The sequence below is a fragment of the Oncorhynchus keta genome, chromosome 22 (assembly GCF_023373465.1).
Source record: "Oncorhynchus keta strain PuntledgeMale-10-30-2019 chromosome 22, Oket_V2, whole genome shotgun sequence".
In the NCBI taxonomy this organism is placed as follows: domain Eukaryota; kingdom Metazoa; phylum Chordata; class Actinopteri; order Salmoniformes; family Salmonidae; genus Oncorhynchus; species Oncorhynchus keta.
Window position 1 is genome coordinate 53,588,610 of NC_068442.1, and position 26,936 is coordinate 53,615,545.

Genomic DNA, 26,936 nt, shown 5'->3' on the forward strand with positions numbered 1-26,936 from the left:
GATATCACGGGGAACGCATTCGTTTTGAATGTAGCAAACGTCAGAGTAAAAAAAAAAAAAACTGGGCTCGTCCGGGATTTGAACCCGGGACCTCTCGCACCCGAAGCGAGAATCATACCCCTAGACCAACGAGCCGCGTGCACTGGCAGGGGACATTTTGACGTTATAAATGACTATAACACAACATGCAAACCATTATTTTGAACCTGCAATTCCGAGTATATAAAGCATTTCTAAATGCGCCAGGTAATTAGCCAAATTTTACATGTTTACATTGCTTGTTTCAGGATGAGACTAATGTGTTACCGAAACGTTTGCTGGCTAACTAACTAGCTTAGCTAACGTTATCACATACGTTACCGATAGCTTTACATGCCAGCATAGCTTCAACTCACAACTTGGCTAGCTGTCTATCTAGCTACTGTAGCTAGCAAACTATATAGCTATCTATCTAGTTAACTAGCTAGCTAGCTAACAATATATCTATCTATCTAGCTAACAATCTAGCTACTGTATCTATCTAACTATTTAGCTATCTGTATAGCTAACCATCTAGCTAACTATCAAGCTATCAATCTAACTACTGAATCTAGCTATATATCTAGCTATCTATCTAGCTACTGTATCTATCTAGCTAACTATCAAGCTATCTATCTAGCTACTGGATCTAGCTATCTATCTAGCTACTGTATCTAGCTACCTATCTAGCTACTGTATCTAGCTAACCATCTAGCTACTGTATCTAGCTACCTATCTAGCTAACCATCTAGCTACTGTATCTAGCTACTGTATCTAGCTAACTATCAAGCTTTTGTATCAATCTACTGTATCTAACTAACTATCTAGCTACTGTATCTAGCTAACTATCAAGCTTTTGCATCTAGCTACTGTATCTAGCTAACTATCAAGCTTTTGCATCTAGCTACTGTATCTAGCTAACTATCAAGCTTTTGTATCTAGCTACTGTATCTAGCTAACTGTCAAGCTATCTATCTAGCTACTCTATCTAGCTACTGTATCTAGCTACTGTATCTAGCTAACTATCAAGTTTTTGTATCTAGCTAACTATCAAGCTTTTGTATCAATCTACTGTATCTAGCTAACTGTCAAGCTATCTATCTAGCTACTGTATCTAGCTACTGTATCTAGCTACCTATCTAACTAACTATCTAGCTAACTATCTATCTAGCTACTGGATCTAGCTATCTATCTTGCAACTGTATCTATCTAGCTACTGGATCAAGCTATCTATCTAGCTACTGTATCTAGCTAACGATCTAGCTACTGTATCTAGCTACCTATCTAGCTACCTATCCAGCTAACTCTATCCCAGAATGCCCTGCGGGGGGGGAAACGGACTGTAAACACAACAGTTGTTATATCCCAGAATGCCCTGCGGGGGGGAAACGGACTGTAAACACAACAGTTGTTATATCCCAGAATGCCCTGCGGGGGGAAACGGACTGTAAACACAACAGTTGTTATATCCCAGAATGCCCTGCGGGGGGAACGGACTGTAAACACAACAGTTGTTATATCCCAGAATGCCCTGCGGGGGGAAACGGACTGTAAACACAACAGTTGTTATATCCCAGAATGCCCTGCGGGGGGGAAACGGACTGTAAACACAACAGTTGTTATCTGGAGCTCACTAGTAGCAACTAGCTGCTATCTGACGTTACCAGGCCTTACTATTCCTGTGAGTATCATCATATATTAGTATAATAATCGATTATCTCGTGGTTTCACACGTGTAAGTTACAGCAAATTCATCGAATATCCTATATTGACATGAATGTTATGACTACGGATACAACGTTAATAAATTCATAGCTAGTTATTAAGTGTCTCTAGTTTTTTTTAGTTTTTGTCGTCAACAGTCAAGCTAGCTAACCAAGTTGCTAACTCGTTTAGCGGCTAACAAGCGAATGTAATGTTATACTGTCCTTGACTTACTTTAGTTAGCTAACGTTAACTAGTACAAACAACAAACAAACAAAAAACTGCATTGTCTGGCAAGCTAGCTAGCTGACAGTCAATACATTTAGATTAGACAATCTGGGGCCTGTTGCACAAAACTAGGATAGGGATTAAGCCAGGATATCTTGGTGATCCTGGCTCAATTGATCCGTAATCCGGTTGCACTAAAGATGGATAGGGGCAGGAGGATATGTTATGGTATAAATTACCATGGAGATTTATTCTGTGGAGCTAGCCTGCTCCAGACCAGGCTAAATTCCAGGATCTATTTAATCTCATCCCTAATGTCAGTCAGCAGTCACCACAAATGGAAACCAATAGTTATTTCACTGCTCACTATACATTGTTATCACATATAACTAGACCCACTGTCATTATTTAAACATTTGTGATCATTAATTTCAATGATTTTGGATAAAAATGATTTTTAGATGTTGCTATCATTAGATAATTTACAGTTTCCCATAGACTATATATAAAATGATAGAATATTAGGCCACAGAGGGAAAAAAAGACAAGTCATAATATTGTAACCAGTTGTTTTAAAGGAGGACAATTGTTAAAATGACAGATGCGGGGCATTTCGTGAAATTGTACTTCAGTATGGTTTCATAAACAAAGACATGCTGATGTGCCAGAATATTAAGTATCACATTGTCATAAGTATCAAAACTGTAAAAACAATATGTAGCTTTTCTGCAGAAAGAACCAGCCTCATAAATTTATGACTTTATCCTTTTTCTTCAGTGTGGCCCTAGTACTCTGTCATATAAACAAATACACATTCCATATGAATATAAAAACACAATGTGTAACATTATGTTCCTTTATTGAATAAGGACGAAACAAAGCAGGTAAACCATCAGCTCCTTTCGAAACTGAAGTCACAGTGACTCTACAAGATGGAAAGCACAGAATCCAAGCATATTATACAAAATGATACATACACATTCAAAGGTCTGTATATAACACACCCTGCATGTCTGCACACTAAAATAAATGCAGGACAAATCCATACACATCAACTGAACAGACAAATGAATGGATGCAGTAGCCTCCTGCAGCCTTGTATTACACACAGTATACCGCACAAACATCATAAGAGGCCAAATTCGTAAAAAACGAACCCAAAAAAACCAAATTCCTCTGCCACCGCAGGACATATTTAACCAAAATTGAAAGCACACATACTAACTAAAATAATTCAACACATATTGGTCCCTCAGCAGCCGACCACTGTCGTCATCAGGGAAGATTGCCGGATTGTCCCAGTCCATGGCTGGTGGCACTCTGGGGGCCCTCTCCTTCCTCAGGCAGGCCACATTGTGGAGGACAGCACAAGCCACAGTAATATCACATGCCCTAACAGGGCTGACCCTTAATTTGTGAAGGCAGTGAAAGCGTGCCTTCAGGAGGCCAAAGGTCATTTCAACTCTGGCCCTGGTCCTGGCATGGGCATGGTTGTAGGCCTGCTGTGCTTCCTGGGGGTCTGTGAAAGGTGTCAGGAGAAAAGGCTGGCAGCCATACCCCTGTCTCCCAGCAACACACCAGAGAATTCACCTGTCAACACAAAATCTCATCATTACTACCTCATAAACACAGTGATATTCTTGACACAGCCATGATGGTTATAAATAGGGGTTGTGTGGCTTACCTTGTGATAGGCACTGATAGATTTCAGAGGCCCGAAAGATTCTGGAGTCATGGACTGAGCCAGGCCATTTTGCCACAACATTGCTGATCACACAGTCAGCATTGCAGACCATCTGAAATCATAAGATGAGGAATATTACACCAATCAATGCACATCACTGGCAGATTTTTTTGCTTATTTTCCTAGGTAATTTTGCTCAAGAAAATATTCAAGATGTTTTTTAGATATTTTTTTTTTACTGAAAACAAGACAAAAATACTAAGTAAGAAAGACATTTTTTGCAGTGCAGTGAGCAACCGACCTTGGGTCCTTTGAAAGGCGCTATATAAATTAAAGTGATTATTATTATAGCTCATCTATTTATTCAATTAAATTTTATTTATATAGCACTTTTCACAATTGTTTCATTCTGTCAAAGCAGCTTTACATTAATGAAAGCAGGAGAAACACAAAAAAAACGGTGGACAACATAAGAAGCAGAGTACAACGGCTAAGATTAAACCGTACTGAGCGTAGTAACGTTACATAATAATGTAAGGCTTTAATAATAATTTATCATAGCTTTATACAGTGTGATGGACTTACTTTACACAATTTCACTCATATCTGCAGTGCATTTCAATTAAAAAATGTAACCGTTTCATAATTACAGTACAACTGCGTTTTTGGAGATGTGAATTAAATATTTGAATTGTAATTGTGATGTTTCAGCGGAGCGGTGAGTGTGTAATTGTGCACTACTTACGCATTCAGGCGGTCTGCAATACTTTGCCACGCTTTTTCTTTGCTTTATCACTGTGGCGGTGTTGCCTTTCTTCTTAATTATATCTTTTACCTCCTCGTATGCCTCCATGAGGATTTGTGCTTCCGACGGGGAAAAGTACGCGGCTCTAGTTGCCATGGTAAATCAGTTAATCTGTGATCTGTGGCGGGGTCTATTTGAGTGAGCCGTGAGCGCACCTATCCAGGATTGGTTTCACCTGGCTTAATGAATCCGTGTCTGCTCATCCTGGCTTGGTCTTTGTGCAACCAATTAAGCCTGGACGCACATGTTTTGGCTTCATTGAGCTCAGTTTAGTCATTTATCCCGGATGTCTTAATTCTACTTTTGTGCAACAGGCCCCTGGTTGGCTAACACGTTTTGTTGATAAGCTGGCGTCGTGGTCCGTATGATCAAAACACTCTGCAGACAGTACTGAAGATGGACTGCTAACTGATAGCTATCTAAGTGCATTTCAAAGTAGCTTCCCAGTCCGAATCACGAGTCATACGTTCATGGTTTTATTTACAGGGACCATGTAGCAAAGTGGATGCCGGTGAGAAGCCAATTACTAGAGATGGATGCCTTTTTGGGATCTCTGCAAGACCATGACGTGAGGTGAGAGCAGATACGAGCAGCTGCCTTTTAGTTCTAATAGGAGTAACTATGTATTGGAAGATATCTATGTTGTTGTTTTTTTTTAAGACCTCAAGCGTTTCATAAAATAAATGTTGTCCTGCTCCGCACTTCCCAGCTCTGTCCTCACGTCCTGTGAGCCCGAGCTGCAGGAGCTGATGAGACAAATAGACATCATGGTGAACCATAAGAGGACGGAGTGGGAGGCAGAGATCCGTGCCATGGAGCTGCGTCTGCACAGAGGAGAAGAGGAGCTCCTCTCAGCCAGAACCCTCATAGACCAAAGGAACTCGGAGGTACGGTTGTGCATAGATATTATTGTTGTCGTTATTGTACAATTTGTATTTATTTTCAAACAATACAAAACACATACAAACATTATGCAAAGGCAGACAACGAACATCACCCATCCCCAGACTCCCCCTGCACACACCCCCATCTCCAGACTCCCCTGCACACACCCCCATCTCCAGACTCCCCATGCTCACACCCCCATCTCCAGACTCCCCCTGCTCACACCCCCATCTCCAGACTCCCCCTGCACACACCCCCATCTCCAGACTCCCCCTGCACACACCCCCATCTCCAGACTCCCCCTGCACACACCCCCATCTCCAGACTCCCCCTGCACACACCCCCATCTCCAGATTCCCCTGCACACACCCCCATCCCCAGATTCCCCCTGCACACACCCCCATCTCCAGATTCCCCCTGCACACACCCCCATCTCCAGACTCCCCCTGCTCACACCCCCATCTCCAGACTCCCCCTGCTCACACCCCCATCCCCAGACTCCCCCTGCTCACACCCCCATCCCCAGACTCCCCCTGCTCACACCCCCATCTCCAGACTCCCCCTGCTCACACCCCCATCTCCAGACTCCCCCTGCTCACACCCCCATCCCCAGACTCCCCCTGCTCACACCCCCATCCCCAGACTCCCCTGCTCCCACCCCCATCCCCAGACTCCCCCTGCTAACACCCCCATCCCCAGACTCCCCCTGCTCACACCCCCATCTCCAGACTCCCCCTGCTCACACCCCCATCTCCAGACTCCCCCTGCTCACACCCCCATCTCCAGACTCCCCCTGCTCACACCCCCATCCCCAGCCCCCCCTGCTCACACCCCCATCTCCAGACTCCCCCTGCTCTCACACCCATCTCCAGACTCCCCCTGCTCACACCCCCATCTCCAGACTCCCCTGCTCACACCCCCATCTCCAGACTCCCCTGCTCACAACCCCATCTCCAGACTCCCCTGCTCACACCCCCATCCCCAGACCCCCTGCTCACACCCCCATCTCCAGACTCCCCTGCTCTCACACCCATCTCCAGACTCCCCCTGCTCACACCCCCATCTCCAGACTCCCCTGCACACACCCCCATCTCCAGACTCCCCCTGCTCACACCCCCATCTCCAGACTCCCCCTGCTCACACCCCCATCCAGTTTTAAGTATACCTTTTTTTCAAGAGGATTGACAAGAAAACTATTGTCCAACCCATTGGGTATCTCACCCCACACATACAATTATCTGTAAGGTCCCTCAGTCCAGTAGTGAATTTCAAACATGGGATTCAACCACAAAGGGATATTCAATGTCTGCTTAGTTTTTTATTTTTGCCCATCTACCAATAGATGTCCTTCTTTTGCGAGACATTGGAAAACCTCACTGGTCTTTGTGTTTGAAATTCACTGCTCAACTGAGGGACCTTACAGATAATTGTATGTGTGGAGTACAGAGATGAGGTAGTCGTTGAAAAATCATGTTAAACACTATTATTGTACACAGAATGAGTCCATGCAACTTATTATGTGACTCGTTAAGCACATTTTTACTCCTGAACTTATTTAGGCTTCCCATAATAAAGAGGTTGAATACTTATTGACTCAAAAAAACAACATGATTCCACTTTGACATTATTGGGTATTGTATGTAGATCAGTTACAACATCTTAATTTAATCTATTTTAAATTCAGGCTGTAACACAACAAAATGTGGGAAAAAGTCAAGGGGTGTGAATACTTTCTGAAGGCAGTATATATAATCTCTGTTTTAACTCCTGATGTCTCACTCCTTGCCTTTTTATACCCTGTGGAAGATGTACAAAGTGACAGTGGCTATAGTTTCACTGTTAGACCTGCAGAACACTGGCTGTCGGTTGTTGAAAGTGGTAGTGGAGAAAGAGCTGATGCAGGTGAACTAGACTGAGAGGCTATGTGGAAGTAGAATTGCAAAACTCTCTTAATTTTCCCTAAATTCTCCAGTTTTCTAGAAATCCTGTTTAGAAGATAATTGTAATAAGCAAAAAAAAAATACATTTGGAAACCTTCAACCAGGATTTCTGCAAAACCTGCAAATTCGAGGAAAGTTGTCCGATTTTTGCAACCCTATGTGTGAGGCAATCTTTTCTACTGCATGTAACTGTGAGCGTTCAGCTTTCCGTCAGTCTCCGTCAACTTAACGTGTGGGGCCTAAAACTGAGCTTGAATGCTAATCTCCCAGAAGAAACACACTAATGGAATGAACTGCGAAGGCTGTCATGTTGTTGTTGGTGAGAACTTACACTAGAGATGAGGTCCGACACATCGAGACACAACATTGGAACAATTCTGTGACTACTACAAAAAGTTTGTTTTAATTTAACATGCATTGCTGCACGACAGTGTCGGTTCCTAAAGTGTGTTTTGTAGCTGTGAATGCAGCCTGCCTACCGGGTTCTCTTGACACGAGCCTGTTTATCTTCTCACAGGCTGGGTTGCTCCGCAAGCAGCTAAATGAGGTCCAGACAGGGAAGCAAGAGCTGGTCATTAAATATGAGGAACAACTGCAGCGTGTCAAAGATGAGGTACGTTAGTGAGCGCTTTAGTGCAACACAAAGACGCTGTCGGTCAGTCCGTTAGTCTGTCTACCTGTCTGTCTGTCCGCCCGTCTGTCTGTCAGTCTGTCTGTGTATCTGTCTGTGTATCTGTCTGTCTGTCCATCTGTCTTTACTCTAGATTAGAGAACCAATAATATCCATTTTCCGTATGCTCAAGGTGCTAACATAGTACGGGTGAAACCCAGTCTAGTCTTAATGTGTACAGAGAGCTGCATGAATCAAGCCACACCATTCCCATGTCTCCTCTCTCTCTCCCTCCCTCCCTCCAGTTGTCTAAGCTGAAACGCAGCTACCAGAAGCTTCAGAGTAAACAGCTGAAGGAGTCTCGTGAAGGAGCCAAGAGCCGAGAGGAGGACAGGACAGAGGTGACCCGCCTCAATGGAAAGATAGAGGTACGGCCTGGTTCTTTTCTCAGAAGCTATGGACCAGTGTTCCCGGTGCTCCTGGTGTCCAGGATGTAGAGTACAGTATGTAGACATTTTTGTCAGAGAAGGATTGATCATCAGTTTGACCTTCTTTTAAGATCCTAACGAATAACATTATATTGGACAAGAAGGACCTGATCCTAGATCAGCGCTACTTTGAGGTGCATATTGCCCCGGATGTGCCTTTTGACGCCCTCTGCTGTTCCCTAGCTGTGTGTTCATCCCTGACCTCTGTGTTGTGTTGACCCCTGACCTCTGTGTTGTGTTCATCCCTGACCTCTGTGTTGTGTTGACCCCTGACCTCTGTGTTGTGTTCATCTCTGACCTCTGTGTTGTGTTCATCCCTGACCTCTGTGTTGTGTTGACCCCTGACCTCTGTGTTGTGTTCATCCCTGACCTCTGTGTTGTGTTGACCCCTGACCTCTGTGTTGTGTTGATCCCTGACCTCTGTGTTGTGTTGATCCCTGACCTCTGTGTTGTGTTCATCCCTGACCTCTGTGTTGTGTTGATCCCTGACCTCTGTGTTGTGTTCATCCCTGACCTCTGTGTTGTGTTGACCCCTGACCTCTGTGTTGTGTTCATCCCTGACCTCTGTGTTGTGTGTGTGTTCATCCCTGACCCTGACTGTGTTGTGTTGATCCCTGACCTCTGTGTTGTGTTGATCCCTGACCTCCCCCTGACCTCTGTGTTGTGTTGACCTCTGTGTTGTGTTCATCCCTGACCTCTGTGTTGTGTTCATCCCTGACCTCTGTGTTGTGTTCATCCCTGACCTCTGTGTTGTGTTCATCCCTGACCTCTGTGTTGTGTTCATCCCTGACCTCTGTGTTGTGTTCCCCTGACCTCTGTGTTGTGTTGACCCCTGACCTCTGTGTTGTGTTGACCCCTGACCTCTGTGTTGTGTTGACCCCTGACCTCTGTGTTGTGTTGACCCCTGACCTCTGTGTTGTGTTGACCCCTGACCTCTGTGTTGTGTTGACCCCTGACCTCTGTGTTGTGTTGACCCCTGACCTCTGTGTTGTGTTGACCCCTGACCTCTGTGTTGTTTTTAACCCCTGACCTCCGTTGTTTTGGACCCCTGACCTCCGTGTTGTGTTCATCCCTGACCTCTGTGTTGTGTTGACCCCTGACCTCTGTGTTGTGTTCATCCCTGACCTCTGTGTTGTGTTGACCCCTGACCTCTGTGTTGTGTTGACCCCTGACCTCTGTGTTGTGTTGACCCCTGACCTCTGTGTTGTGTTGACCCCTGACCTCTGTGTTGTGTTGACCCCTGACCTCTGTGTTGTGTTGACCCCTGACCTCTGTGTTGTGTTGACCCCTGACCTCTGTGTTGTGTTGACCCCTGACCTGTGTTGTGTTCCTCCGTGTTGTGTTCATCCCTGACCTCCCCCTGACCTCTGTGTTGTGTTGACCCCTGACCTCTGTGTTGTGTTCCTCTGTGTTGTGTTGACCCCTGACCTCTGTGTTGTGTTGACCCCTGACCTCTGTGTTGTGTTGACCCCTGACCTCTGTGTTGTGTTCATCCCTGACCTCTGTGTTGTGTTCATCCCTGACCTCTGTGTTGTGTTCATCCCTGACCTCTGCGTTGTTTTTGACCCCTGACCTCCGTGTTGTGTTCATCAGGAGTTCCGTCAGAGGTCAGCGGAGTGGGAGAACCAGAGGATGCAGTACCAGAAGCAGGTGTCGTCCCTGGAGACCCAGAGGAAGAGTCTGGCAGAGCAGTTCACTAATATGAAGGTAACTTAGCAACCAGGGACTTTACTATTTACTTTATGTTGTGTTGTACAAAACATGTACAGATTTACAGGGTCGTGACCTTGAAGCTGATTCCTCTCTAATCTTCTATCATCACCTGTCTCATCGAGAGATTTACTGTTATTCTACATATGTGAACACTGAAGACTACTGTTGACATTAACATTTAGGAGCCTTAAGACTTTATAGGAAAATTACCCCCCCACTTTCAAAATATCCTGAAATGAGCTACACTCTGCTGTACCTCCTCTTCCAGTCCCAGGGTGCAGCGTGGCTACAGGACCCAGGAGGAGAGCGTGCCGGGCAGGCAGATCTGCAGAGGCTGAGGGGTCAGTTGGAGAGGGCCCAGGATACACTGCACTCCCAAGAACTGGAGCTGGAACGACTCAGACACCTACAGGAGCAGCTGAGGGGAGAGCCCAGGAGGGGACAGCATGTAGGAGCTGGGAGGGAGGGAGGGAGGGAGGGAGGGAGGGGACAGCATGTAGGAGCCGGGAGGGAGGGAGGGAGGGGACAGCATGTAGGAGCCGGGAGGGAGGGAGGGAGGGAGGGGACAGCATGTAGGAGCAGGGAGGGAGGGGACAGCATGTAGGAGCCGGGAGGGAGGGATGGGACAGCATGTAGGAGCCGGGAGGGAGGGAGGGAGGGGACAGCATGTAGGAGCAGGGAGGGAGGGAGGGGACAGCATGTAGGAGCCGGGAGGGGAGGGAGGGAGGGGACAGCATGTAGGAGCTGGGAGGGAGGGAGAACCCGGTGCCTGTTGGCAGACCTGAGACGGACTGTTTTCTTGAAATAGACAGTCAGTGCCAGCCAGGTGCAGGTCTCTGTGATTGATGTTGTAACACAGTTGATGTTACAGTCAGGAATAGAAGACGGGATGAGACTGTGGTGTGAAATGCACGGTTGTTGTAAACCAAAGACGCTGCAGATTGGTGTGAATGAAAAATAACATGGTATTAGACCATGGCTTATAGACTGGCTTATAGACTGGCTTATAGACTGATTCATAGACCTGCTTATAGACTGGCTTATAGACTGATTCATAGACCTGCTTATAGACTGGCTTATAGACTGATTCATAGACCTGCTTATAGACTGGCTTATAGACTGGCTTGCTTATAGACTGGCTTATAGACTGATTCATAGACCTGCTTATAGACTGGCTTATAGACTGGCTTATAAACTGATTCATAGACCTGCTTATAGACTGATTCATAGACCTCCTTATAGACTGGCTTATAGACTGATTCATAGACCTCCTTATAGACTGGCTTATAGACTGATTCATAGACCTGCTTATAGACTGGCTTATAGACTGATTCATAGACCTGCTTATAGACTGGCTTATAGACTGATTCATAGACCTCCTTATAGACTGGCTTATAGACTGATTCATAGACCTGCTTATAGACTGGCTTATAGACTGATTCATAGACCTGCTTATAGACTGATTCATAGACCTGCTTATAGACTGGCTTATAGACTGATTAATAGACCTGCTTATAGACTGGCTTATAGACTGGCTTATAAACTGATTCATAGACCTGCTTATAGACTGATTCATAGACCTGCTTATAGACTGGCTTATAGACTGATTCATAGACCTGCTTATAGACTGGCTTATAGACTGATTCATAGACCTGCTTATAGAATGGCTTATAGACTGATTCATAGACCTGCTTATAGACTGGCTTATAGACTGATTCATAGACCTGCTTATAGACTGGCTTATAGACTGATTCATAGACCTGCTTATAGACTGGCTTATAAACTGATTCATAGACCTGCTTATAGACTGATTCATAGACCTCCTTATAGACTGTATACTGATTCATAGACCTGCTTATAGACTGGCTTATAGACTGATTCATAGACCTGCTTATAGACTGGCTTATAGACTGATTCATAGACCTGCTTATAGACTGGCTTATATACTGATTCATAGACCTGCTTATAGACTGGCTTATAGACTGATTAATAGACCTGCTTATAGACTGGCTTATAGACTGGCTTATAAACTGATTCATAGACCTGCTTATAGACTGATTCATAGACCTGCTTATAGACTGGCTTATAGACTGATTCATAGACCTGCTTATAGACTGGCTTATAGACTGATTCATAGACCTGCTTATAGACTGGCTTATAGACTGATTCATAGACCTGCTTATAGACTGGCTTATAGACTGGCTTATAGACTGATTCATAGACCTGCTTATAGACTGGCTTATAGACTGGCTTATAAACTGATTCATAGACCTGCTTATAGACTGATTCATAGACCTCCTTATAGACTGGCTTATAGACTGATTTAATAGACCTGCTTATAGACTGGCTTATAGACTGGCTTATAGACTGATTCATAGACCTGCTTATAGACTGGCTTATAGACTGATTCATAGACCTGCTTATAGACTGGCTTATAGACTGATTCATAGACCTGCTTATAGACTGGCTTATAGACTGATTCATAGACCTGCTTATAGACTGGCTTATAGACTGATTAATAGACCTGCTTATAGACTGGCTTATAGACTGGCTTATAAACTGATTCATAGACCTGCTTATAGACTGATTCATAGACCTGCTTATAGACTGGCTTATAGACTGATTCATAGACCTGCTTATAGACTGGCTTATAAACTTGTGGGTTTGGTGTTGTAGACTGGTTCATAGACTGGCTTATAGACTGATTCATAGACCTGCTAATAGACTGGCTTATAGACTGATTCATAGACCTGCTTACAGACTGGCTTATAGACCTGCTTATAGACTGGCTTATAGACTGTGGGTTTGGTGTTATAGACTGGCTTATAGACTGTAGGTTTGGTGTTGTAGACTGGCTTATAGACTGTAGGTTTGGTGTTGTAGACAGGTTCATAGACTGGCTTATACACAGTGGGTTTGGTGTTGTAGACTGGTTCATAGACTGGCTTATAGACAGTGGGTTTGGTGTTGTAGACTGATTCATAGACTGGGTTTGGTGTTGTAGACTGATTCATAGACTGTGGGTTTGGTGTTATAGACTGATTCATAGACTGGGTTTGGTGTTATAGACTGATTCATAGACTGTGGGTTTGGTGTTATAGACTGATTCATAGACAGTGGGTTTGGTGTTGTAGACTGATTCATAGACGGTGGGTTTGGTGTTATAGACTGATTCATAGACAGTGGGTTTGGTGTTATAGACTGATTCATAGACAGTGGGTTTGGTGTTGTAGACTGATTCATAGACTGTGGGTTTGGTGTTATAGACTGATTCATAGACGGTGGGTTTGGTGTTATAGACTGATTCATAGACTGTGGGTTTGGTGTTATAGACTGATTCATAGACATTGGGTTTGGTGTTGTAGACTGATTCATAGACAGTGGGTTTGGTGTTGTAGACTGATTCATAGACTGTGGGTTTGGTGTTATAGACTGATTCATAGACGGTGGGTTTGGTGTTATAGACTGATTCATAGACTGTGGGTTTGGTGTTATAGACTGATTCATAGACATTGGGTTTGGTGTTGTAGACTGATTCATAGACAGTGGGTTTGGTGTTGTAGACTGATTCATAGACGGTGGGTTTGGTGTTATAGACTGATTCATAGACAGTGGGTTTGGTGTTATAGACTGATTCATAGACAGTGGGTTTGGTGTTGTAGACTGATTCATAGACTGTGGGTTTGGTGTTATAGACTGATTCATAGACGGTGGGTTTGGTGTTATAGACTGATTCATAGACGGTGGGTTTGGTGTTATAGACTGATTCATAGACGGTGGGTTTGGTGTTATAGACTGGCATAGACTGTGGGTTTGGTGTTATAGACTGTGGGTTTGGTGTTATAGACTGATTCATAGACGGTGGGTTTGGTGTTATAGACTGATTCATAGACGGTGGGTTTGGTGTTATAGACTGGCATAGACTGTGGGTTTGGTGTTATAGACTGTGGGTTTGGTGTTGTAGACTGATTCATAGACAGTGGGTTTGGTGTTATAGACTGATTCATAGACAGTGGGTTTGGTGTTATAGACTGATTCATAGACAGTGGGTTTGGTGTTATAGACTGATTCATAGACAGTGGGTTTGGTGTTATAGACTGATTCATAGACGGTGGGTTTGGTGTTATAGACTGGCATAGACTGTGGGTTTGGTGTTATAGACTGTGGGTTTGGTGTTGTAGACTGATTCATAGACAGTGGGTTTGGTGTTATAGACTGATTCATAGACAGTGGGTTTGGTGTTATAGACTGATTCATAGACTGTGGGTTTGGTGTTAGACTGATTCATAGACAGTGGGTTTGGTGTTATAGACTGATTCATAGACATTGGGTTTGGTGTTGTAGACTGATTCATAGACAGTGAGTTTGGTGTTATAGACTGATTCATAGACGGTGGGTTTGGTGTTAGACTGATTCATAGACAGTGGGTTTGGTGTTATAGACTGTGGGTTTGGTGTTATAGACTGATTCATAGACGGTGGGTTTGGTGTTAGACTGATTCATAGACAGTGGGTTTGGTGTTATAGACTGATTCATAGACATTGGGTTTGGTGTTGTAGACTGATTCATAGACTGTGGGTTTGGTGTTATAGACTGGCATAGACTGTGGGTTTGGTGTTATAGACTGGCATAGACAGTGGGTTTGGTGTTATAGACTGGCATAGACTGTGGGTTTGGTGTTATAGACTGGCATAGACTGTGGGTTTGGTGTTATAGACGGTGGGTTTGGTGTTATAGACTGATTCATAGACAGTGGGTTTGGTGTTATAGACTGATTCATAGACTGTGGGTTTGGTGTTATAGACTGATTCATAGACAGTGGGTTTGGTGTTATAGACTGATTCATAGACTGTGGGTTTGGTGTTATAGACTGATTCATAGACAGTGGGTTTGGTGTTATAGACTGATTCATAGACAGTGGGTTTGGTGTTATAGACTGATTCATAGACAGTGGGTTTGGTGTTATAGACTGATTCATAGACAGTGGGTTTGGTGTTATAGACTGGCATAGAATGTGGGTTTGGTGTTATAGACTGATTCATAGACAGTGGGTTTGGTGTTATAGACTGTGGGTTTGGTGTTATAGACTGATTCATAGACAGTGGGTTTGGTGTTATAGACTGATTCATAGACAGTGGGTTTGGTGTTATAGACTGTGGGTTTGGTGTTATAGACTGATTCATAGACAGTGGGTTCACTGCTCCCCCCTGCAGGTGCTGACAGAGGAGAAGGAGGGGCAGAAGCAGCAGTTCTGTAATGACCTGTCCAAGCTGACCAGGGCCCTGCAGGCTAAAGAAGAAGTCATCCAGTCTCTAGAGGAGTGTCTAGGAGCCCAGGGGAGAGGTGGCTCAGGACTACAGCTCCTCAGACAGGACCTAGAGAAGACTACCACCAAGCTACACTCTGCCCAGGCCTGTGAGGTCCACCTGAAGACTGAACTGGCCAGACTCAGAGACAGGTGATCTGACTGACTGACCGGTTGGTTGACTGTGATTAAATGACTGAGTGGTTGGTTGACTGACTGGCTGTCTGGTTGACTGTGACAAAATGACTGAGTGGTTGGTTGACTGACTGGCTGTCTGGCTGACTGTGACTAAATGACTGATTGGTCGGCTGACTGTCTGCCTGGTTGGTTGACTGACTGGCTGGTTGGTTGACTGTCTGACTGGTTGTCTGGTTAACTGTATGACTAAATGGTTGACTGTCTGCTTGACTGTCTAAATGACTGACCGACTGACTGACTGTCTGATTGGCTGGCTGACTGTCTGATTGGCCGACTGTCTGACTGACTGTCTGATTGGCTGACTGTCTGATTGGCTGACTGGTTGGCTGACTGTCTGATTGGCTGACTGGTTGGCTGACTGTCTGACTGACTGACTGACTGGTTGGCTGACTGTCTGACTGTTTGTCTGGCTAACTGTATGACTAAATGGTTGACTGTCTAAATGACTGACCGACTGACTGTCTGATTGGCTGACTGACTGACTGACTGACTGTCTGATTGGCTGACTGTCTGACTGACTGTTTGATTGGCTGACTGACTGACTGACTGTCTGATTGGCTGACTGACTGTCTGCTTGACTGTCTAAATGACTGACCGACTGACTGATTGGCTGTCTGACTGATTGGCTGTCTGACTGACTGTCTGATTGGCTGACTGACTGGTTGGCTGACTGTCTGATTGGCTGACTGACTGGTTGGCTGACTGTCTGATTGGCTGACTGTCTGACTGACTGACTGGTTGGCTGACTGTCTGACTGGTTGTCTGGTTAACTGTATGACTAAATGGTTGACTGTCTAAATGACTGACCGACTGACTGTCTGATTGGCTGACTCTGATTGACTGACTGTCTGATTGGCTGTCTGACTGACTGTCTGATTGGCTGACTGGTTGGCTGACTGATTGACTGTCTGACTGACTGTCTGATTGGCTGACTGACTGGTTGGCTGACTGTCTGATTGGCTGGCTGACTGTCTGATTGGCCGACTGATTGACTGCGCCATGTCACACTGTCTCCCATTTCATTTTTAAATTGTCCGAATAAAGTCTAGGAGCACCACGTGTGAATTGAGTCCATTTAACAACAACGCCATGTTGTCTTTTCATTTTACACTTGTGTTGAATTAATCGTTAAAAGTTTACATAACGAGTTGTGAAAAAATATTCCAACTAAACGTTGTTGCATTGTGGGTCCTCTGTTTTATCATGTAGTCAATCTGCATCCATCTGTGTGACAGTTTGGTTGATGAAGGAACAACATCTGCTTTGTCGTCATACTGCAGCCTGGTATCAGTTTATATGCATCACAACAATGATGTTTTTACTACAACAACAAAACCCCTATGTGCCCATAGTGAAACATGTCTTCTCTCCTCAGACTGGAGACTATGAGCAGACAGAGAGGAGAGTTGGTCACGAGAGAAACGGAGTTAAAGCATATCAAGGAAGAGAGGAGTCGCTCTGTGACTGAGGTGAAACGGGTAAGTGGCAGTGACCAGGGTCCTACAGTAAGTGGCAGTGACCAGGGTCCCACAGTAAGTGGCAGTGACCAGGGTCCCACAGTAAGTGACATGGACCAGGGTCCCACAGTAAGTGGCATGGACCAGGGTCCCACAGTAAGTGGCAGTGACCAGGGTCCCACAGTAAGTGACATGGACCAGGGTCCCACAGTAAGTGGCAGTGACCAGGGTCCCACAGTAAGTGGCAGTGACCAGGGTCCCACAGTAAGTGGCAGTGACCAGGGTCCCACAGTAAGTGGCAGTGACCAGGGTCCCACAGTAAGTGGCAGTGACCAGGGTCCCACAGTAAGTGGCAGTGACCAGGGTCCCACAGTAAGTGGCAGTGACCAGGGTCCCACAGTAAGTGGCAGTGACCAGGGTCCCACAGTAAGTGGCATGGACCAGGGTCCCACAGTAAGTGGCATGGACCAGGGTCCCACAGTAAGTGGCAGTGACCAGGGTCCCACAGTAAGTGGCAGTGACCAGGGTCCCACAGTAAGTGGCATGGACCAGGGTCCCACAGTAAGTGGCATGGACCAGGGTCCCACAGTAAGTGGCATGGACCAGGGTCCCACAGTAAGTGGCATGGACCAGGGTCCCACAGTAAGTGGCAGTGACCAGGGTCCCACAGTAAGTGGCATGGACCAGGGTCCCACAGTAAGTGACATGGACCAGGGTCCCACAGTAAGGGGCATAGACCAGGGTCCCACAGTAAGTGACATGGACCAGGGTCCCACAGTAAGTGGCATGGACCAGGGTCCCACAGTAAGTGGCATGGACCAGGGTCCCACAGTAAGTGGCATGGACCAGGGTCCCACAGTAAGTGACATGGACCAGGGTCCCACAGTAAGTGGCAGTGACCAGGGTCCCACAGTAAGTGGCATGGACCAGGGTCCCACAGTAAGTGGCAGTGACCAGGGTCCCACAGTAAGTGGCAGTGACCAGGGTCCCACAGTAAGTGGCATGGACCAGGGTCCCACAGTAAGTGGCAGTGACCAGGGTCCCACAGTAAGTGGCATGGACCAGGGTCCCACAGTAAGTGGCAGTGACCAGGGTCCCACAGTAAGTGGCATGGACCAGGGTCCCACAGTAAGTGGCAGTGACCAGGGTCCCACAGTAAGTGGCAGTGACCAGGGTCCCACAGTAAGTGGTAGTGACCAGGGTCCCACAGTAAGTGGCAGTGACCAGGGTCCCACAGTAAGTGGCAGTGACCAGGGTCCCACAGTGGGGTCAGAGGAGTCGCTCTGTAACTGAGGTGAAACTGGTAATGCCGAGCGTACACTACATGACTTTCAAAATACTAACATCGCTGAGCCTCTCACACGTATACTACATGATGTAGCAGAGACGGAGGGTCACACACTACAAGATTCTTCACTTTGGTCGGGGGGATTCTCCATGCCACCACGCTGTCTCTCTAAAACAATGATGTGATTACATTGTTAACGTAGCTACAACGAGCTGTGGCAAAAAGCAGCCTCAAATGTTTTCAGGCAGACATTCACTCATACGGAGTGTAAATATCGAGTCCAATACATTTTTGAATTGAGTAACATTGCTTGTGAACTTCAGAGTTGTAACGATTTGACTCTTTGGTTTTTAAAGACGAGTACAAACACATACCAGTAGTAGTTCTGGCTCCTGCTCCAGAGTCCACACCTTCTGGGAGTCGTGATACAACGTCTGCAGTCTGATCTCAATGGCTGATCGCTGTTCTCAACACTTGTCGTTGTACATCGCAAACTACAAGAGCATTGTTCCGTGCTGAAGCTCCACCAGACGAACTCAACCCTGTTCCGTGCTGAAGCCAAACAAACTCAACCCTGTTCCGTGCTGAAGCCAAACAAACTCAACCCTGTTCCGTGCTGAAGCCCGACCAGACAAACTCAACCCTGTTCCGTGCTGAAGCCAAACAAACTCAACCCTGTTCCGTGCTGAAGCCCGACCAGAAACCAGACAAAAACTCAACCCTGTTCCGTGCTGAAGCCCCACCAGACAAACTCAACCCTGTTCCGTGCTGATCCCAATTCCGTGCTGAAGCCCAGACCAGACAAACTCAACCCTGTTCCGTGCTGAAGCCCCACCAGACGAAGCCAGACCAGACAAACCAGACAAACTCAACCCTGTTCCGTGCTGAAGCCCGACCAGACAAACTCAACCCTGTTCCGTGCTGAAGCCCCACCAGACAAACTCAACCCTGTTCCGTGCTGAAGCCAGACCAGACAAACTCAACCCTGTTGAAGCCCCACGTGACAAACTGAGTGTTCTGAAGCCCCACCAGACAAACTCAACCCTGTTCCGTGCTGAAACCCCACCAGACAAACTCAACCCTGTTCCGTGCTGAAGCCCCACTGGACAAACTCAACCCTGTTCCGTGCTGAAGCCAGACCAGACAAACTCAACCCTGTTCCGTGCTGAAGCCCCACTGGACAAGCCCCACTCAACCCTGTTCCGTGCTGAAGCCAGACCAGACAAACTCAACCCTGTTCCGTGCTGAAGCTCCACCAGACGAACTCAACCCTGTTCCGTGCTGAAGCCCCACCAGACGAACTCAACCCTGTTCCGTACTAAAGCCAAACAAACTCAACCCTGTTCCGTGCTGAAACCCTGTTCTGCGCTGAAGCTCCACCAAACAAACTCAACCCTGTTCCGTGCTGAAGCCCCACAAACTGTTCCGTGCTGAGACAAACTCAACCCTGTTCCGTGCTGAAGCCCTGACAAACCAACCCTGTTCCGTGCAAACTCAACCCTGTTCCGTGCGCTGACAAACTCAACCCTGTTCAGTGCTGAAGCCCCACTGGACAAACTCAATCCTGTTCCGTGCTGAAGCCAGAAGTTCTCAACCCTGTTCCGTGCTGAAGCCCGACCAGACAAACTCAACCCTGTTCCGTGCTGAAGCCCCACCAGACAAACTCAACCCTGTTCCGTGCTGAAGCCCCACCAGACAAACTCAACCCTGTTCCGTGCTGAAGCCCGACCAGACAAACTCAACCCTGTTCCGTGCTGAAGCCCGACCAGACAAACTCAACCCTGTTCCGTGCTGAAGCCCGACCAGACAAACTCAACCCTGTTCCGTGCTGAAGCCCCACCAGACAAACTCAACCCTGTTCCGTGCTGAAGCCCGACCAGACAAACTCAACCCTGTTCCGTGCTGAAGCCCGACCAGACAAACTCAACCCTGTTCCGTGCTGAAGCCCGACCAGACAAACTCAACCCTGTTCCGTGCTGAAGCCCGACCAGACAAACTCAACCCTGTTCCGTGCTGAAGCCCCACCAGACAAACTCAACCCTGTTCCGTGCTGAAGCCCCACCAGACAAACTCAACCCTGTTCAGTGCTGAAGCCCCACCAGACAAACTCAATCCTGTTCCGTGCTGAAGCCAGACCCCCGTGCTGAAGCCCCACCCAGACAAACTCAACCCTGTTCCGTGCTGAAGCCCCACTGGACAAACTCAACCCTGTTCCGTGCTGAAGCCAGACCAGACAAACTCAACCCTGTTCCGTGCTGAAGCCCCACTGGACAAACTCAACCCTGTTCCGTGCTGAAGCCCGAGACAAGACTCAACCCTGTTCCGTGCTGAAGCCCGACCAGACAAACTCAACCCTGTTCCGTGCTGAAGCCCGACCAGACAAACTTCCGTGCTGAAGCCCGACCAGACAAACTCAACCCTGTTCCGTGCTGAAGCCCGACCAGACAAACTCAACCCTGTTCCGTGCTGAAGCCCGACCAGACAAACTCAACCCTGTTCAACCCTGAAGCTCCGACCAGTGTCAACCCTGTTCCGCGCTGAAGCCCGACCAGACAAACTCAACCCTGCTGAAGCCCGACCAGACAAACTCAACCCTGTTCCGTGCTGAAGCCCGACCAGACAAACTCAACCCTGTTCCTGCCCGTGCTGAAGCCCGACCAGACAAACTCAACCCTGTTCCGTGCTGAAGCCCGCCAGACAAACTCAACCTGCAAACCAGACCAGACAAACTTCCTGAAGCCACAAACTCAACCCTGTTCCGCCCGCTGAAGCCAGACCAGACAAACAAACTCAACCCTGTTCCGTGCTGAAGCTCCACCAGACAAACTCAACCCTGTTCCGTGCTGAAGCCAGACCAGACAAACTCAACCCTGTTCCGTCTGAAGCTCCACCAGACAAACTGTTCCGTGCTGAAGCCCCAGACAAACTCAACCCTGCTCCGTGCTGACCAGACAAACTCAACCCTGCTCCGTGCTGAAGCCAGACCAGACAAACTCAACCCTGTTCCGTGCTGAAGCCCGACCAGACAAACTCAACCCTGTTCCGTGCTGAAGCCCCACTGGACAAACTCAACCCTGTTCCGTGCTGAAGCCAGACAAACTCAACCCTGTTCCGCGCTGAAGCCCCACCAGACAGGAGTATTAAAACATATTTACCTGTACTTAGCCTCTGTCGAAGCTTTCAATAACATTATCTTAAGTCACGATTCGTCCAGTTGTAGCATGCGGTGGTCGTTTTCAGTGGCTGGCCAATAGTTGGGAAATACCAGGATGTTTAATGAGCACATAACGACAGGATAGTCCTATTTACATTCCGGTTCTATTATAGCTGCGTGAGGAGCTGGCGAGGGCGGAGCAGACACGCTGTTGGGAGGTGGAGGGCATGAGGAAGGAGGTGTCCCAGATGACCAATGAACTGCACCAGCGTGACATCACCATCGCCACCCTCAGTGGCTCCGCCTCCAGCGTGGAGCGCCAGCTAAGTGGCGAGGTGGAGAGGGCAGAGCGCCGGGCGGCTGAGCTTAAGGTGAGGTCCACCAGGGTGAAAGGAGTCTTAAAAGAAAGACCTCTTAAACGGTCTACCATGGGGGGGGGGGCGGCTGTCTGTAGAAATCATTAGCCTGTAAATTGCAAGCTATTGTGGACTAGTGATCTCTGGTTACTCTCTTATCTTTCTTCACTTCAGTCCATAAGGTGGCAGTAGTGATAGCATCTGAGCAAATGATGGAGCTACTGTACATGTATACAGTGTTTTCAGACACCTTGACTTTTTCTACATTTTGTTACAGCCTTATTAAAAAAAATCCTCATCAATCTACACACAATACCCCATAATGACATCACAATACCCCACAATGACATCACAATACCCCACAATGACATCACAATACCCCATAATGACATCACAATACCCCACAATGACATCACAATACTCCATAATGACAAAGCAAAAACAGGTTTTTAGAAATGTTAGCAAATTTTAACAGATATTTTTTTATTATCATGAACTGAAATAGTATTCAGAACCTTTAACTCAGTACTTTGTTGAAACACCATTTGCAGCGATGACCGCCTTGAGTCTTCTTGGGTAGGAAGTGCAGCTCAGTTTCCATCTCATTTTGTGGGCAGTGTGCACATAGCCTGTCTTCTCTTGTGAGCCAGGTCTGCCTACAGCGGCCTTTCTCAATGGCAAGACCATGCTCACTGAGTCTGTGCATAGTCAAAGCTTTCCTTAATTTTGAGTCGGTCACAGTGGTCAGCTTTTCTTTCACTGTGTACTATCTGTTGAGGGCCAAATTGTACACAGATGTTTTTGCAGAGTTCTGCATGCAGAGTCTCAATTTGGTGTTTGTCCCATTTAGTGAATTTTTGGTTGGTGAGCTGACCCCAGACCTCACAACCATAAAGGGCAATGGGTTCTATATCTGATTCAAGTATATTTAGCCAGATCCTTATTGGGATGACACATTTTATGTTAATTTTGATTGAGTAGAAGGCCCTTCTTGTCTCTCAGATCGTTCACAGCTTTGTGGAAGTTACCTGTGGCGCTGATGTTTAGGCCGAGGTAGGTATAGTTTTTTTGTGTGCTCTAGGGCAACGGTGTCTTGCTGGAATTTGTATTTGTTGTCCTGGCAACTGGACCTTTTTTTGGAACACCATTATTTTGGTCTTACTGAGATTTACTGTCAGGGCCCAGGTCTGGCAGAATCTGTGCAGAATATCTAGGTGCTGCTGTAGGACCTCCTTGGTTGGTGACCGAAGCACCAGATCATCAGCAAACTGTAGACATTTGACTTTAGAGTGTAAGTAGGCTGAGGCCGGGTACTGCAGATTGTTATAGTGCCCTCGCGAATTCATTGATATATATATATATATTGAATAGGGTGGGGCTTAAGCTGCATCCCAGTCTCACCCCGCTGGCCAGCTAGCTAATGAATGTACTGAGTTAGCTAAATCATGTTAGCCGCTAATGCTAATCTCAAGTTAGCTAGCTAGCTAATGAATGTACTGAGTTTGCTAAATCATGTTAGCCGCTAATGCTAATCTCAAGTTAGCTGGCTAGCTAGCTAATAAATGTACTGAGTTAGAAAGCTCGCTAATACAGCTTTGCCTGTATCGTGCAGGCACGTGGCAGTGTGAAAATGATTTCAAACGAGTGCCAGGAAATGGATGGAAATTCAGGAAATAATTTGAGGTTGAAGTTGAATTGAACAGTAAAAACCAATCAGAATAGAGAAAGACCCATTTTTGAAAATCACTTAAAATATATGTGTTGCTAACCTGAGGTAATACACTACTCATAAATCACACTTAGAAATGTTAGTAATAAAAAAAATGTTAAAAAAAATACCATCCAAAATATGAATAAAAAAAATACTGTGATATTATATTTTGGCCATATCACCAAGCCCTACTTATGCCAGTGGCTCTGTTACTCTATTCCATCCAGGTGACTCAGGTGCAGCTGGAAACTCTGAAGATTGAGAACCAACATCTGAATGATCTGCTGGAGAGAGTGGAGTCGAGGTCTACTATGGTCTGGACTGATTTTTATACTTCTTTGGAACGTTGTCCAAATCTACTGTATATGTCCCCTTTAGTCCTAGTGTATCTTTCAATATCTTCCTTGCCCTCTTTTTCAATCTCTCTCCTTCACCCCCCTACAGAAAGGGGACCCTTGCCTGGCCTCTCTGAGAGAGAGCTATGTATCGTCTCTGAGTAGCTTGGAGCAGGAGAACAGGCAGATGAGACAGGAGTTGGCGGAGGTGAGAGCTCGCCTGGAGGCCTCTACACAAACCTGGCAGGACAAGCTAGACAGATCCCTGCTACACAACCAGTCCAGGGCCGGTCCACGACAAACACAAGATGGGTAGGCTACAGTAGACAGACAAACACACACAAACACACACACACACACACACACACACACACACTGCAGTCTCACTCAGGTCACACAAAGCCTGGTGAATTATGCTTTGTGTTCTCCGCTAATGTTTAGTGAACCTCAGTGTTGCACCTGCTCTAGGAGTGAAGAGGAACTGCAACAGAGACACAGAGAGGAGATCTTAGCCATGGAGGCCAGGATGCAGGAGAACACCTCGCACTACGAAGAGGAGATCCAGCGTCTCCTCCAACAGCTAGAGGCACTCTCCTCCTCCTCCCCTCACAGACACCACGGACAGACCCTGGACCACAGGCCCGTCTCAGCCTCCTCTTCCTCCTCCTCCTCGTCCTGTAGAGAAAGCAGACTAGCCCGGGGGACAGCCTCAGCCCTCGTCTGTGTTCCTAATGGACCTGCACCTCTACCTGTCTCTGCACCTGGTGGTGCTGAGGGCCAGTTGTCCAATTCAGAGGAGGCTCTACACCTGCAGGCCAGTCAAGACATACTGAACATGGTGAGGCTACATGTCAGTGACGATTTAGATACACTCACTCTGCCAGACTCATGTGGTTACTATATACAGCTGCTCTGTTAAGAAACATGTTAGTCATTTAGCAGACGCTCTTATCCAGAGACACTTATAGACTTTTCCTCGGTGAAGCTGCTGTCAAAAAAGTCAGTAAGAAAAGACAAGTGCAGTTGTTAAGTGACTAGGAGACTAGCGTTAAGCGACTAGGAGACTAGCGTTAAGCGACTAGGAGACTAGCGTTAAGCGACTAGGAGACTAGCGTTGAGCGACTAGGAGACTAGCGTTAAGCGACTAGGAGACTAACGTTGAGCGACTAGGAGACTAGCGTTGAGCGACTAGGAGACTAGCGTTAGCGACTAGGAGACTAGCGTTAGCGACTAGGAGACTAACGTTAGCGACTAGGAGACTAACGTTAAGCGACTAGGAGACTAGCGTTAAGCGACTAGGAGACTAACGTTAAGCGACTAGGAGACTAGCGTTAAGCGACTAGGAGACTAGCGTTAAGCGACTGGGAGACTAGCGTTAAGCGACTGGGAGACTAGCGTTAAGCGACTGGGAGACTAGCGTTAAGCGACTGGGAGACTAGCGTTAAGCGACTAGGAGAATAATGCTGGTATAGTGAGGAGTAAAATATAATGTGATGTTAGTTAAAGTTGACGATGATGATGACAGGCAGATTTTGAGTATTGGGGGGAAAAACGGGATATAATTGTTTTAGCAGAAGGCCTTTCTGGGGACCAGTCTCCTTTTCAGTCTGCAGTTAGTACGGCAATATAATACTGTGTCTAGGGTTTCAAATCACAAACTTTCTCCAAATTCCCAGTTTTCCCAGAATTCCCAGTTGGACGATTTCCTGCTTATTCCCGCCAAATTCCTGGAATCTTCCAGTCGTGATTTAAAAAAAAAAAAAGGGTAATTTGAGGAAATTGACCGGAATTGCGCAACCTTATAGTGTCTAATATCTCCTGTTCTCCAGGAGCGCTGTGTGGCTTCCCCTGCTGGCTCGGTGGCTTCCCGGTACCTGGAGGAGGAGAACCTGCGCTCCCAGGAGCTGCTCCAGAGACTAGACGCTCACATCCAGGGCATGAGACAGGACAATGTCAGGACCGTTTCTAAATACCTGGGCCATCCAGACACCTCCCAACCTTAACCCTCCTGACCAACCAGACACCTCCTAACCTTAACCCTCCTGACCAACCAGACACCTCCCAACCTTAACCCTCCTGACCATCCAGACGCCTCCTAACCTTAACCCTCCTGACCAACCAGACACCTCCTAACCTTAACCCTCCTGACCATCCAGACACCTCCTAACCTTAACCCTCCTGACCATCCAGACACCTCCTAACCTTAACCCTCCTGACCATCCAGACACCTCCTGACCATCCAGACACCTCCCAACCTTAACCCTCCTGACCAACCAGACATCTCCTAACCTTAACCTTCCTGACCAACCAGACACCTCCTGACCATCCAGACACCTCCCAACCTTAACCCTCCTGACCAACCAGACACCTCCTAACCCTCCTGACCAACCAGACACCTCCCAACCTTAACCCTCCTGACCAACCAGACACCTCCTAACCTTAACCTTCCTGACCATCCAGACACCTCCTAACCTTAACCCTCCTGACCATCCAGACACCTCCTAACCCTCCTGACCATCCAGACACCTCCTAACCCTCCTGACCATCCAGACACCTCCTAACCCTCCTGACCATCCAGACACCTCCTAACCCTCCTGACCATCCAGACACCTCCTAACCCTCCTGACCATCCAGACACCTCCTAACCCTCCTGACCATCCAGACACCTCCTAACCCTCCTGACCAACCAGACACCTCCTGACCATCCAGACACCTCCTAACCCTCCTGACCATCCAGACACCTCCTAACCCTCCTGACCATCCAGACACCTCCTAACCCTCCTGACCATCCAGACACCTCCTGACCATCCAGACACCTCCTAACCCCCCTGACCATCGACACCTCCTAACCCTCCTGACCAGCCAGCCAGACTCCTCCTAACCTTAACCCTCCTGTCCATCCAGACACCTCCTAACCTTAACTGCAAATAGCTGACCAGACAGACAGCTCACCTCTGGAGTCGTCACCAGATATGTGCCACTGACCGACCGACCACCAGGTTTCTCTAGTTCTAGGAGTATTAGTGAGGCAGTTCTCTGGCTTTGTGTCTCTCTTCA

General features: G+C 46.9%; 2 protein-coding genes, 1 long non-coding RNA gene and 1 other non-coding gene across 63 annotated transcripts; 1 reads left to right on the top strand and 3 right to left on the bottom strand.

Annotated features, from left to right (window-relative positions):
- Positions 1 to 63: 63 nt before the first annotated feature.
- Positions 64 to 135, bottom strand: trnap-cgg (transfer RNA proline (anticodon CGG)). Its single transcript has one exon. It is a non-coding gene; the product is annotated as a tRNA-Pro (tRNA).
- cep63 (centrosomal protein 63) lies at positions 107 to 26,012 on the top strand. 5 transcript variants are annotated; one of them, XM_052475627.1, is made up of 15 exons: positions 107 to 246; positions 4,926 to 5,012; positions 5,149 to 5,326; positions 7,131 to 7,226; positions 7,782 to 7,877; positions 8,180 to 8,302; positions 9,956 to 10,069; positions 10,344 to 10,523; positions 15,289 to 15,533; positions 16,954 to 17,056; positions 21,651 to 21,848; positions 23,772 to 23,858; positions 23,989 to 24,191; positions 24,348 to 24,717; positions 25,709 to 26,012. In XM_052475627.1, exons 2-15 carry the CDS (start codon positions 4,945 to 4,947, stop codon positions 25,880 to 25,882), a joined length of 2,235 nt encoding a protein of 744 aa, XP_052331587.1. In that variant the 5' UTR covers positions 107 to 246; positions 4,926 to 4,944; the 3' UTR covers positions 25,883 to 26,012. The 5 variants fall into 5 exon arrangements, with proteins under 5 accessions (XP_052331587.1, XP_052331585.1, XP_052331590.1 ...); XM_052475625.1 differs by lacking the exon at positions 107 to 246 and adding an exon at positions 1,536 to 1,699; XM_052475630.1 differs by lacking the exons at positions 107 to 246; positions 21,651 to 21,848 and adding an exon at positions 1,536 to 1,699.
- LOC127910728 (fap1 adhesin-like) lies at positions 10,862 to 13,161 on the bottom strand. Of its 7 annotated transcripts, none has more exons than XR_008075980.1 (6): positions 12,862 to 13,161; positions 12,456 to 12,825; positions 12,299 to 12,370; positions 11,836 to 11,998; positions 11,548 to 11,583; positions 10,862 to 11,451 (listed from the first exon to the last, which is right to left on the bottom strand). XR_008075980.1 is itself a non-coding variant. In XM_052475632.1 (6 exons), the coding sequence occupies exons 1-6, from the start codon at positions 13,056 to 13,058 to the stop codon at positions 11,188 to 11,190; spliced, it is 963 nt and encodes a 320-aa protein (XP_052331592.1). In that variant the 5' UTR covers positions 13,059 to 13,161; the 3' UTR covers positions 10,862 to 11,187. The 7 variants fall into 7 exon arrangements, 2 of the variants coding, with proteins under 2 accessions (XP_052331592.1, XP_052331591.1); XM_052475632.1 differs by lacking the exons at positions 11,548 to 11,583; positions 12,299 to 12,370 and adding exons at positions 11,488 to 11,547; positions 12,143 to 12,214; positions 12,408 to 12,455 and having other exon boundaries at positions 11,927 to 11,998; positions 12,612 to 13,161; XR_008075983.1 differs by lacking the exon at positions 12,299 to 12,370 and having other exon boundaries at positions 12,672 to 12,825.
- Positions 25,791 to 26,884, bottom strand: LOC127910729 (uncharacterized). Of its 50 annotated transcripts, none has more exons than XR_008075999.1 (6): positions 26,574 to 26,723; positions 26,386 to 26,526; positions 26,248 to 26,323; positions 26,169 to 26,213; positions 26,006 to 26,134; positions 25,813 to 25,971 (listed from the first exon to the last, which is right to left on the bottom strand). It is a non-coding gene; the product is annotated as an uncharacterized LOC127910729 (long non-coding RNA). The 50 variants fall into 50 exon arrangements; XR_008076028.1 differs by having other exon boundaries at positions 26,169 to 26,194; positions 26,276 to 26,309; positions 26,344 to 26,526; XR_008076024.1 differs by having other exon boundaries at positions 26,276 to 26,309; positions 26,344 to 26,526.
- Between the last annotated feature and the right edge of the window lie 52 nt (positions 26,885 to 26,936).

Excerpts from the sequence above, each read along its gene's own strand:
- cep63 (XM_052475627.1), top strand. The coding sequence starts at position 4,945 with ATGCCGGTGAGAAGCCAATTACTAGAGATGGATGCCTTTTTGGGATCT. Across the intron at positions 8,303-9,955 it reads GCCTCAATGGAAAGATAGAG|GAGTTCCGTCAGAGGTCAGC; the intron begins GTACGGCCTGGT and ends TGTGTTCATCAG. Across the intron at positions 24,192-24,347 it reads CCACGACAAACACAAGATGG|GAGTGAAGAGGAACTGCAAC; the intron begins GTAGGCTACAGT and ends CACCTGCTCTAG.
- LOC127910728 (XM_052475631.1), bottom strand. The coding sequence starts at position 12,703 with ATGAATCAGTCTATAAGCCAGTCTATAAGCAGGTCTATGAATCAGTCT. Across the intron at positions 12,371-12,455 it reads ATAAGCCAGTCTATAAGCAG|GTCTATGAATCAGTCTATAA; the intron begins GTCTATGAATCA and ends GTCTATAAGGAG. Across the intron at positions 11,452-11,487 it reads ATAAGCCAGTCTATAAGCAG|GTCTATGAATCAGTCTATAA; the intron begins GTCTATGAATCA and ends GTCTATAAGGAG.